This window comes from Athene cunicularia (genome assembly GCF_003259725.1).
Source record: "Athene cunicularia isolate RWA chromosome 5 unlocalized genomic scaffold, athCun1 chr5_part2, whole genome shotgun sequence".
NCBI classification, from domain to species: domain Eukaryota; kingdom Metazoa; phylum Chordata; class Aves; order Strigiformes; family Strigidae; genus Athene; species Athene cunicularia.
In genome coordinates this window covers 10,505,735-10,518,016 of record NW_020799102.1, presented here as the reverse complement: position 1 = coordinate 10,518,016, position 12,282 = coordinate 10,505,735, and the positions used below count along the sequence as shown (strand labels likewise).

At 36.4% G+C, this 12,282-nt stretch overlaps 1 protein-coding gene across 1 annotated transcript; it reads left to right on the top strand.

The window, feature by feature from the left end:
- The first annotated feature begins 215 nt into the window (after positions 1–215).
- APIP (APAF1 interacting protein) lies at positions 216–11,249 on the top strand. The gene is made up of 7 exons (XM_026850504.1): positions 216–337; positions 3,353–3,401; positions 4,693–4,810; positions 5,735–5,870; positions 8,449–8,616; positions 9,178–9,300; positions 10,499–11,249. The coding sequence occupies exons 3-6, from the start codon at positions 4,702–4,704 to the stop codon at positions 9,275–9,277; spliced, it is 513 nt and encodes a 170-aa protein (XP_026706305.1). The 5' UTR covers positions 216–337; positions 3,353–3,401; positions 4,693–4,701; the 3' UTR covers positions 9,278–9,300; positions 10,499–11,249.
- The last annotated feature ends 1,033 nt before the right edge of the window (positions 11,250–12,282 follow it).

Sequence of the window (12,282 nt, the reverse complement as noted above, 5' to 3'; positions counted from 1 at the left end):
AGGATAATCAGACATGCATTTTATTTGGGGGTTTTGTTTGTTCGTTTCTAGATGTGAATGGTGCCTGCAAAGTGTAAAGGGCATCGTGCAAACACGCAGTCATTTTGTAACTGAAGATCGTAAGCATAGACTGCAGTATGGAAGTACTACCCCTTTAAACTCAAATTCAGAATTTAAATTCTTAGGTTTGTGATGTTTCTGATTAATTTTAATCTATTTCTTTAATTTATTTCTAGGAGAAGTTACATCCAAGAAATCTTATCCCAGAGCTTTGTAGACTGTTTTATGGTTTGGGCTGGGTAACAGGAACTGGTGGAGGAATCAGCTTGAAACATGGGTAAGTAGAGATGGAAGGGAAAGAATGTGATGGTTAGAGAGAGAGAGCAACTGTTTAGAAGTTGGTGAGGGCATTTCAGTACCATGAAAAACGTTTGAAAGTCAAGTGAACAAGAAGGTAAAGAAGGAAATGAACAGTACGCTAAACTTAACCATATAGAAGGGAGGTGGCTGGTCAGAATAAATCACTACAGTCCCTTCAATGGAGAGAGCCATCTTCATAGAGTGACTTTTTTCTATACTTTTCCTATCTTTTTTTAAGGTAGATGAATTGTCTATAAGGAACAGTGGATTCCTCCTTTTTCATTTCACTGACTGTTGAATTTAGGGGAGGTTACACTAGGCACACAAGGCTTTCAAATGCCTGTGGTTAGATGATAGGAATCCCACCCTAGACATTTTGCAGGCAAGACATTTACTTTAAGAAGGAAATTACCATTCTTCTGAGATAATTTCTAAGGAGATATTCTTAACGTATAATTATAGCACAACAGGTAACAGCAAAACATTTTTTGTATATCCACTACTAAGGAGCACCACTTTGCTTTTTATTTGCTTGTCTCTCCCTGTTCATACTTTCCAAGCTTTTAATGGAGACAGAGCTCCTCTCAGTGGCCACTGAAGAAAGAGAAGTCATTCTGCAAAACACCTTGCACAGGGCCTGATATTCTGTCCCCAGTCACAGGATGTTTTGACTCTCTAACTTGAAAGTGCCTGACCTTTTTCTAACATCCACTTGCATGCAGACACAAACAGCCATTACTATTCAAATATATCAGAGATATATATCTGAAGTAAAGGCTCTAAATGCTAACATTTGTGCTGTTCTAATTGCTTTATGCAGGTTATTTCACTTCCCGGCTTGATTTTGCAAGCGAAGCAACAACAATAATAATAATGAGAGGAATGATAAGAGGATTAGTTCTTGTTTTTGAAGTTCTTCATCTGTGGAAAGATCTTTCTAGCACTAATTTTTCATCAGTAGCTAAATATGGCCTGTTTTTTTCATCATTTCAGTGCAATTCATGTTGGCTGTGGCAAGTCAAAGGGTGTCAACAGAGATTACACTAACATAGTAGTACAGTTTTCCTCAGCAGTTCTATAACTTGGTTGCTCAGACTACACCAAAATACATATTTGAGTTGGTACCAATATTGTACATGGTCTAGGAATAGTAATCTATGTGACTGTTCTGGTTTATACGTACAGTAACAGTAACTGTGTTTCAAAATTAATAGTTATGAGGCAGAGATCAGACTAGCTTAGAATTGTTACATAGGAAACAGTAAAAGAACAATTGAAATTTAATTGAAGTTCTAACAACTGGTCTTACCAGCTAATCCTGATCAGCATTACTCAGTGTGCAGTTCGTGTCAGCTACTCGGAATAAAAATGCCAATTTGTACGTGGGATAAAATATTCAAAGTGGATCTAGAATTCTTTGTCAGGTGTCCTGTATTTTAAAGGCTGTATTCTATCATCAGATTTTCCCTTTGTGATTAATTTCTACAAATAAAAAAAAATTGTTTTAAGAAAAAATGCATGTCTTCCATTAGTAACTGAATTACCACTTGATTTCTCAATGTGTTGCACTGAATCATCTTGCTCATGCAAAGGAATTAAGAATTAATATCATTAAATTAATGCAATGTTATCAGTGTTAATTCATGAATGTTAAAAATTACAAAAATGATAAAGTCATTTTAACACTGTGAAGATTATATCATCTTAAAGAGTTGTATTTTTGGAAGAGTTAGAATCATAGAATCATTTAGGTTAGAAAAGACCCTTAAGATCATCAACTCCAGCTATACTTCTAACACTGCCAACTCCACCACTAAACCATGTCCCTATGTACCACGTCTACACATCTTTTAAATACCTCATGGGGTGGTGACTCAACCACTTCCCTGGGCAGCCTGTTCCAATCCTTGGCAACTCTTTTGGTGAAGAAATTTTTCCTAATATCTGATCTAACCCTCTCCTGGTGCAATTTGAGGCTATTTCTGCTTGTCCTATCACTTGTTACTTGGGAAAACAGACCAACATCCACCTTGCTACAGCCTCCTTTCAGGTAATTTCAGAGACCAAACAGGTCTCCCCACAACCTCCTCTTCTCCAGACTAAACAGCCCCAGTTCCCTCGTCACTCCTTATAAAACTTGTGCTCCAGATCCTTCACCATCTTCGTTGCTCTTCTAACTTCTCTTGTCCAGAAATATAAACATCTTGTGGTCCTTAGGAAATTTATCTGTAACTTGACTAATTATTCACTAGATGTCTCTGTGCTCCTGAATTTAGTATGTTACTGTTGAAACCAAATAGTGATTACAATTGAGAGGGATAATGTGGGCTTTGGTTTTGCTGTCATTAAAATTGTTTCAGATACCATCTTAAAATCATTTTAATTTAAATCATTTTTTCATCTTCTTTCTTCATGTAAACCTTACAAAAAGTGATGCACTTGAATTCCAGTTTTTTAATTGCACTGAATTAGTATTATCTTTTTGTCAATGCAAATAAATGTATAAAGGCATAAAAAACCTGAACTACGTAGTTATAAGAAAAACCAGAAGTATTTACATTGTAGAATACTAAGATAGTTAATATGGTTTATAGGTAGTCTGTGAATTTTTTAGTAATTGTTTTGTCATAGACCAGTATCTGCTTGCAGTTTCTCTTACTACATTTTTATTCTGAGTTCTGAGAATTTGAATTTGGAATTATTGCAGGGGGAGGCATTGTGGTTTTCCTTGCAGGAAAAAATAAAGCTGCGCTTCCTATGTGTGTTTTAGATCTCTTGTCAAGTTAAAAGTACAGTTTTGTACTCCTGTAAGTTAGAGATTTCATATGCTCTTGTATGATTCAGTTCTATTTTTAAAACATTGAGCAAGAAAGTTCTTAAATTATGGGAGGCTAGATTTGCTATTTCCTTTTCAGTGGATGGAGAGGTCTAATGCCAGTGCAGCTCAACAACTCTGTGTTTACCAGTTTTCCCTGTCTGTAACTTTTCTTAGGAATGAAATCTACATCGCTCCTTCAGGAGTCCAAAAGGAAAGAATACAGGTATGTTGAACTGTATTTTTACCTCAGAGCTCATCTCAAGATGGATAAAAGTACCTTTGTTTAGTGTTTCATTTTTCCTTATGTAAAGTTAGGAACTTGTTATACTATTGACTGCCTTATTGAAACAACTGGGGATTTCACTCGGTACTCCACTAGCATATCAAGCCAACATGTGTTTCAGTGATGAGTTTTGATGATCTCTGTGTTTTAAAGTAACAGAAGACTGTGAGAGACTCAAGTCCAGCCTTATTGTTTGTCAAGCTTGAATGGCTTTATAGCTGTCTGGCTACAGTTTCAAGTTACTGTGGTACATAATTAAGCATTAAAACCTCATCTCTATTTATTTTCCTTTGAGTGGTTATAAATCTTTGTCTTGATATTCTCAGTAAATAGATGGGCTCTCCCAATGATAAGGTGACCTTGTCTATCTGTCTCCTTTCCAAAAAAAACCCCAAAATATAAGCAGAGAGAAGAATGTTAAATGATAACTATTTTATGAGCAGAAACTCCTCCACCATAGAATATATGCAAAGGATTTGTTGTTTTATACGTCTGAGGGTAAATATAATTAGAAGCGAAAGAAATCCCTTCACTGATAGAAACTTGGGGTTTCACAGTAGTGATCACTGGGGATGTTAGCAATGAAGTCAGGCAAAGGGGTAACATGGGAAGATTGTGTTGGTCTGTTCTTTGCTAGCAGAAGCAGTGGATTGAGTACAGTGAGTAAGGAAATCTCTTGCAAATCTATTTCCTGCTGATTTTTTAAAATAACATTAAAGAAGAAAGTTTTATTACTGCCCTGAACAATTCTTTGTACTGTTATGAGTAGCTGATTGATGCAAAGGTAATATTCATGTAAAGCTACTAAAACCAAGGTTTAAAAACATAATTCTACAAGTTAAATATATATAGGTTTAATTCATGTTCTTTGTTGGTTCTTTAAGGGAGAAGGAAAAGTACATCTGTATTATTTTTTGAATCAGTTACTACTTTTCCTTTTGATCTATTGTCTGTTAACTAGATATAGTCTGTCTCCTCTCTGAGAAAATGTTTGTTTTACAAGTATCTGCTTGGCATCAGTCTGAATAAAAAGACTACCTAATATTAATTCACATTACACAATGTCAGTAATTAGTATTAGAAGCTAGAATAAATGTGGTGTGTTACATCACTTTTTCAAAGTTAGAATCACTTTCTGAGTTAAATATGTGGTGTATATATTTGTCTCCCTAGAAGGAAAACGAAACTATTCAGGTCATCACAGCTCAAAATAGTTTCTTCTTTCTTACAGCCAGAAGATATGTTTGTCTGTGACATGAATGAACAGGACATCAGTGGTCCTCCACCACACAAGAAACTAAAGAAAAGCCAGTGCACACCTCTTTTTATGAATGCCTACACCATGAGAGGTGTGTAGCAAATGTTTTTAGTTCAGCAATGACTGAAACACTGTATACGCACATCCTCAAAGTCGATATTCAATACCATATTCTTTATACATGGAAGTTACAGTGAAATAAATATGACACTATAGAATAAATTTATTTGCAAAGAAATATGTACAATGGAAGGTAATCTGTGGTAACATCCTGTGAGTCATTTACATTTTAATCTTCTCATGTAGTTATCTATACCTGTGATCATCTTTTCAGCACTAATTTTTAATGCAGTATGTTAGTAGGTTGCGGGAGGAGCTGGGGGATTTACATCAGTAACTTTAGAAAGGATTTAGAGAGTCTTCTGATCTTCCTGCACAAGAAGCTTACACATGTACCAGAGGAACACTCATTTCATGTTTTTGGCAGCATTGCAACTTTATAAATAAATTATAATTATTGTCTACCTATCTTTCCATCATGATACAGTAAGATAACATTAAATATTTTTTTAGAGAACCAGTGCATAATCAAAGTAGGGTACTAGCTTAAAAAGAAAGTAAAGGTCTTCAAATTTTTCTCTCTCAAATAAGTTTGGGAGTTCTTTAGTGTCTCAGAACTCTGATTAAAATTAATCGTGTTTCAGTCATTGCAGTATGTAAAGAAATGTACAAGTAGTGTTTCTCCTTGAATTTGTGCCAGTAGTTTCTCTCCTGGAATTTGTCACGAACTGAAAACACTAGTGTCCTAAGACAATCCATAATTATCCTTTCTAGATGAGTAATTGTATCATACTTTTATTTAGGTTGCTGTATATTTTTTCCTCTAATGGAGTAGATCATAATTTGCTAAGATGCCTAGGCAAAGAAAATTAATAAGTGAATAACATTTTCTTAGAAGACATATTTTAAAATTAATTCCAAAAATATATTTTTGTGGTTATTTTTCTGTTCTTAGGGGCAGGTGCAGTGATCCATACTCATTCCAAGGCTGCTGTTATGGCTACCCTTCTTTACCCAGGGAGTGAGTTCAGTATTACTCACCAGGAGATGATAAAAGGAATCCAGAAGTGTACTTCAGGAGGCTATTACCGGTACTTCTCTATATTTAAAAAAAGAGGCATGCTATTTGATCATTTATTTTCAGCAATATAAATAAATGACAAATCATTTGAGTTATGTGCGTTAAAGTGTGTAATATGAAGTATTAGGAATAAGAAGTAAAAATACCTCTGTAATAAATCAGACACTGGCTTTCCATAAGAAGGTCTCAAGCCTATGGAAGAGATGTGAGATAAAATCTTGTAATGTCAAGGCAACTGTGGTCTGTTGAGCTACAGAAACAAACCAAATAAAGAGCTGTGTCTTGACAAATATCTCACGAACAGAAATGTTAACGCATCTATACAGTGTTAAACTGAAACTGGAGCCAACCAAAATTAGGTTGGATTGATAATGTGCAAACTACTTTTGGGTGGGCTTCACATATCACTGCCTGTGCTAGTTTAGGGCATGTTAGGAGAGTAGAGAGTTTCAGATTTTACTTGACAGACTTTAAAAGAAAAATCAGAGTAAACAGCTCATTAAAGATAATGTTATTACTTTTCAAGGATGAGCTCTGAGGTAAGTGCTGAGTTATTCCAAAGTATGTGTGATGGCTTGTTTTGAGGACTCCACCCACAGAATGTTGAATCGGGATCTCCAAACAATATTTATATAATATGTGACAATTAGATGACAAATTGAAATGCTAAATTCTTCCCACTTTTTGATGTTAATTTTTGTAACTAACTATTGCCCTTTGACAAGGGAGCATGCCTTATGTCTGCTGTGTGATTTTATGCCCAGGTGTATTTTAATCAGTTTTGATTGACTTGCCAGGTTTACCTTCTTGTCAATTTGTATTTTTAATGTTGCAAAAGACAACCCTTATATTGAATTGTCTATCAACACTGGTTTTAAAAAAATCCACAGACTTTTCTTTTATTTCTTTATTGGATATGCATGTTGAATTTTCAAACATTCCTAATTGTTAATCAGGAGACATTGTATTTATCATTCATTGTATATATCTCTGGTGTCATTCTGTTAATTTACCAGAAAAACTAAAGAAATCAAAGCTCCAGACTACATGGTTCCTAAGTCTATATTTGTCCATATGAGACTGATTCCATTGTCTTGCTTCACACAAGGCTCCCCATTGAATTCAAAAGAAATTTGATAGTGCAGAATGGGATCTTGCAAAAAAGGGATTGACAGTATATTATTTCTAATTCCACAAACCTTTTCTGGAAGCTCTTCAGGCAAATAGTGCAGAAAAGATGATCAGAAGTTTTTGTTGGCCAAAATATGATCCCACTGGTGCCAGAACAGTTTTATCTTTGACTTCAGCAGAAGGAGAACTAGATCTGTAGTAAATAGCTTTGAAAGTCTCAGACTGTCCTGAGATATTTTATATGAAGGCTTGGCTAAATGGAGGCTGCTTATATTTCAGTGAAACGAAAGAGATATCATGTAATTATCTCATTCAGAGTCTTTCTGAGGAATTATAGATATTAGTTCTTAATAAAAAGCTTATGGTCACGATTAGAAATCAGTTATGGTATTTATACCTGCTTCCAAACTCATGTCCAAGTAGAAAGCAGAAGCTAGGCAACCAATCCCTTAGCTCATTTGGCCTCACTAGTAACAAACACTCCAAACCTAATTTTAATGATCAGAATATGTAAGAGTCAAAGTAAACCTGCAAAACCATGTAATTTTCTTCATTCGCTGTTTTTATAGCCTTCTTTTGGAAAGCATCAGCACTGAAAACTGTGTAAGGGATGAGACTTTTTAATTTTCTGAATACCTGATTTGAAGTACAAACTGTATTATTTTTACCATTTCTTTCGCTCTGTGTTTTATAAAAGTACTACGAACATCCACTCGAAATATCTATGTGATCTCAATGATAAATCTGAACCTGAACTGGGGACTTATTAAAACTATTTAAACAAGTTTCTGCCAGTGTTAATTAAAGTTCAGACAATGCCAAATATCCCAGTCCTCCTTCAGAAGAAACTCTTAGGCAAGTTCCACTGTGTAACATGCATCATCTTGTCTTTGGAAATGGGGTTCTCAGGCTCTCTTAAGATCACATATAGCCCACCAATGACTCCATCACAGAGAATTTATTTTTCATGTGTTGACTCTACTTTCTATTTATATGCCTTAGCAGGACAATCTTATTTCCAGGGGCTTTTTGGACTACCTAAACTATTTTTTTTTCCCTGCTCTCCAGCAAACAGCTTCATTTCCTTCTTCATGATGTGATTCTTTTAAATAATTTAATATGAGATAAAGCTTGTAGGTGATGCCAATACAGGATGATGAGAGTCTGAAAAAGTTGTAAAGGGACCCAACTACAAAGTGATATATGAACAAACAGCTACACCTAATACATCAAAGTGTTATTTTCTTTTTGTGCCTCAAGTGTAGCTCAGGTATTGCCAACAGAGAACACATTTTGGAGTGAGAGATGTTCCTGAGAGTTCATATGTTACAGCATGACTCACAAGGGAAGAGCATAAAATCACTAGTGTTGAGAATCTTTACACGGTCTCTTGCTTAGGGAAAAGCTTCATACATCCAAACACGGCGGGTTTTTAAATACATTAATTTTTCTTTTAGGTATGATGATATACTAGTGGTTCCCATTATTGAGAATACACCAGAAGAGAAGGATCTCAAGGAAAGAATGGCACGGGCACTGGAAAAATACCCAGACTCTTGTGCTGTATTGGTCAGACGTCACGGAGTTTACGTATGGGGAGAAACATGGGAAAAAGCCAAAACGATGTGAGTACAATTTAGAAATACGGTATTTTTTGCCATTATACCTCAAAATCTTAATGACCTTAATGTCATGTGTATCTCCAACCCATGGACAACGATTCAGAACATTAAATTCTGGACTCACTGAATATATATATGTAGGGAGCTTTTGGGAATGGGTTCATCTGTGATTCCACTGCTTGCTTTCCCTTTCATATCAGTGCTGGTTGATAGGGTTGCCAACATTTTCCCTTCATATGGACAAGTCTCTCCTCGTATGAAACCTGCAGGCAATCTCTACTTCTATATGACACCTGCCAATACTGTTTCTGTAGTCTTCTCTGGTCCCATTTATTGGAATTTACTTCTTCATTTGCTGATGGAAATGCAGCAAATCCAGATCACGTAGCAAAAATGCTGGGACTTTCCATACCACAGTAATGGGAAAAAATTATAATAGAGCTGTCCAGTCAGACCATCACATTAGTGATGTAAAGCTCGAGGAAGAAAAATACTAATTTCTATAAAACATGGTAAGACTTGAGCCCTACTTTACATTTTGCTTCTTTTTCCTTTTAAATTTAGGTGTGAATGTTACGATTACTTGTTTGATATCGCAGTGCAGATGAAGCAGCATGGGCTAGATCCTTCAAAACATCCAGCAGGAGAAAATGGGATCTTGTAAATGACAGCAACATTTATATTCAGGTATGCATTTATCCATAGAGATGATCTGTTTGGAGGGAGAGACTACAGATGACACCATTACTTCAGTCTGCTTTCTCACTGAGGAAGCTTTAGTACTGCACATCTCCCCTGCTCTGCTCCATTACCACTGCAATTGTATCTATGCCTGAAATAATGTACCTTTACCACACGATGCAACAAAAAGATACATATTAAGTATGTCCTGTCCATATTTTAGCACCTATGTACATCATGGAGTGCAGTTGCTTTTTAAGACTGAATTGTATCAAGCATTACTAGAAAAAGCCAATGGAGAAAAAAGACCTTAGTCTAGTAAGCTAATCTATACAGAGGTGCCTGAACTCCTGGTTTTGTTCTTCAGCTTGCAGGATCAAGTCTGATTTCAGTCCATCTCAGTGGTGTTACTTATATGGTGGGTTATGTGGTTTTTTCCTTCAGCAGAAATGTATGGTTGCAATTTGATTAAGTTTTATTAATTATTGTCACCTGTTTACCTCATACAGCAAATTTCCTTGACGCTTTGTTTTCTGATGTAGCAATGATCAATATTTTGAAAGTTTTCGTAACATACTTTAAAGTAAAAGCACATAGATGATTGATCAGGCAGTGCTTTACATGAAGGGTCCCTGAAACAATTCTCAGGTAAGCAATATACAGCTTGATATGGCAAAACACAGCGGTAGCATAACATTTCAGGGTCTGGGACACTTCTTGCTGAAAATATAAGCAAGTTTAAAGATACCAGTACTGAGATTATAAAGGAGTTGCTAAGCCAAAGCGGTGTTCTAATGAAACACGATAGGCTAACTTGTAGCACAGAGTTGGCCCATTGTATAATCATCTCCACCCACCACGTTTGCATTGGAAGAGATGACAGGTGGCTGCTCAGGTAGCCTGAGCCCAGAACAGACAGGTGCTTGGATCATTAGCCTAATGCCCACACTAGAGTAGGATGTAGTGGGACAGAAGGCTTGCTGTCAAGTGAGTCTCTTCATGAACAGGTATTTGGAGACACTGGCTACCACACCTGTACAGAGCTACCTCACAGCCCACGAGAACCATTCTAAAATTACTCCTCAGCGCCTGCAATTGCATAGGTTGGGCTAACATAGTGGCATTAATACTCCTCTGCCTATGTCTTATGACTGAATACCTAGTTTTAGAATATTTTCACTTCTATCTTGTTTCTTCTATACAGGTTTCTTACATGATGATGGAAATTCCAGATTCTACCTCACACTGTTAAAACCAGAAGGGGGTGCAGTTATACTTGGCTGACTGACAGATGTTAGCAGTCAGTTTTGACTGTTAAACACATCCAAGAAGAAAAAGAAGTTAAAACAAACAAAAAAAAAGCTGAACAATCATTGCTATTTATGAATCCTGTCAAATGTACAGTAGGAGGAATGAAGATTCAGATGAAAAAAAACAACTTTGAAAAAAGCTATGGAGAACTAATGCAACATTTTGTTTGCGTGCTTTAAAAATTCATATTTCGATAACCTGCATTTGTTGATACTGCTCTACTGCTACATCATTTAACTTGTTCTAGGTCTCCATTTCTGAAAGTTACAGTACCCTTTATTCTTAGGGAAAAAAGTGAAAACAACCCCTAATTAGAAGCTAAGTATAAAGTTTAAAGCATTGTTTAAACTGTTGATTCATTCATGCGGTGTTATTAGGGGTTTTTTTAAATTAAGCCTGTAGCATAGGTATTTTTAAAATTCTCTTAATTGTCATTATAATGAGTAGGAAACATAATTTTATAGTGTGAATTTAGAGGTTGTTACTGAGAGACTACTCTGGGTCTTGTCTGATTTTTACTTCTTTTAATTCATTTCACTTTCAATAAGATTATGTTTATTACAACTTTAAAACAGCTTTTTATGACCTATAATTAGCCAGCCTAAGATAGATGTAATCATACTGCTCATTAAAATATAGTCTCATATATTTATGTATCTTATTGTCGTCTTTCAAAATCTTGAATGACCCCCCCAGTGGCACCAATCTAAGCCTTGATTGACCATCTTTCTGATTGAGTATCGAGACTCTGGTCCCAATGGTGAATTGAGACAGGGTAAGCATCGATTGACCTTTTTTTTCTGCTATGGACCATGCATTCCACCACTTCCCCTTGCATCATCTCTGGCACTTTTTTGAGCTTCTGTGAGGTGAATTAACTCTTCAACCTAAGAGAAAACTACTGCAGAAATCAGGGGAAGAAAATTATTATATTGTTTCCTAATAAGCCACTGGTGAAATGTTGAATCAACTCGGAGGTGGGTCCAAAGAGAACCAGGGCTGGGGCAAAAGAGGAGGTAGCTGAAGCCAGAAATGGCAGACAGTGCTTCCCCCATTTCATGGGGATGACTGTTCAGACTTACTTGGCTACTTGTGGACAGGCATTTGCTGCAGATGTTCTGGCAAATGCAGCAAGAACTGAAATCTGTGGAAAGTATTCTGCTAAACCAAGAAGCCAGGAAGAAACATATTTTTCCCCTGTTAATGAGCACTAACTTTTCTTTAGCTATGTATGTTAGACTACTGATTATAGCACAGCATATGCCATTGGTCTCTCTCATTACTGGTAATTGCTTTGTGCTGAACTTCTTCCAAAAAACATCCTGCTTTTGCTTGGTGGGTGTTTGTATCCCCACAGTCTGTCGCTGGTCTCCAACAAAATCTGGTGTAAGCCAAGTGCCTGCTGACCTGATCCAACCTGCTGGGTACTGGCTGTTTCTAAGCAGTAAGATGTCATCACTTGTGCCATGACAGGCTGGTGTAGCCACCAGAGTTGCTGCTATGCTGCCAGTTTGCCAGCAACCAAATCCCTGTTATCTCCACATCCTTGTAGCAGCTACAGCCTGTCTTTGTGCTGTACAGAGAGCATGTTCAGCACCTGCTGCTACTAGACCAACAGCAGCTGTCAAAGATGACATCAAGAACTCAACTGATGAAGTTACCACCCCACAGGAATGA

Coding starts and splice junctions, on each gene's coding strand:
- APIP (XM_026850504.1), top strand. CDS start 4,702: ATGTTTGTCTGTGACATGAATGAACAGGACATCAGTGGTCCTCCACCA. Junction 4,811..5,734: donor GAATGCCTACACCATGAGAG/GTGTGTAGCAAA, acceptor TTCTGTTCTTAG/GGGCAGGTGCAGTGATCCAT. Junction 5,871..8,448: donor ACTTCAGGAGGCTATTACCG/GTACTTCTCTAT, acceptor TTTTTCTTTTAG/GTATGATGATATACTAGTGG.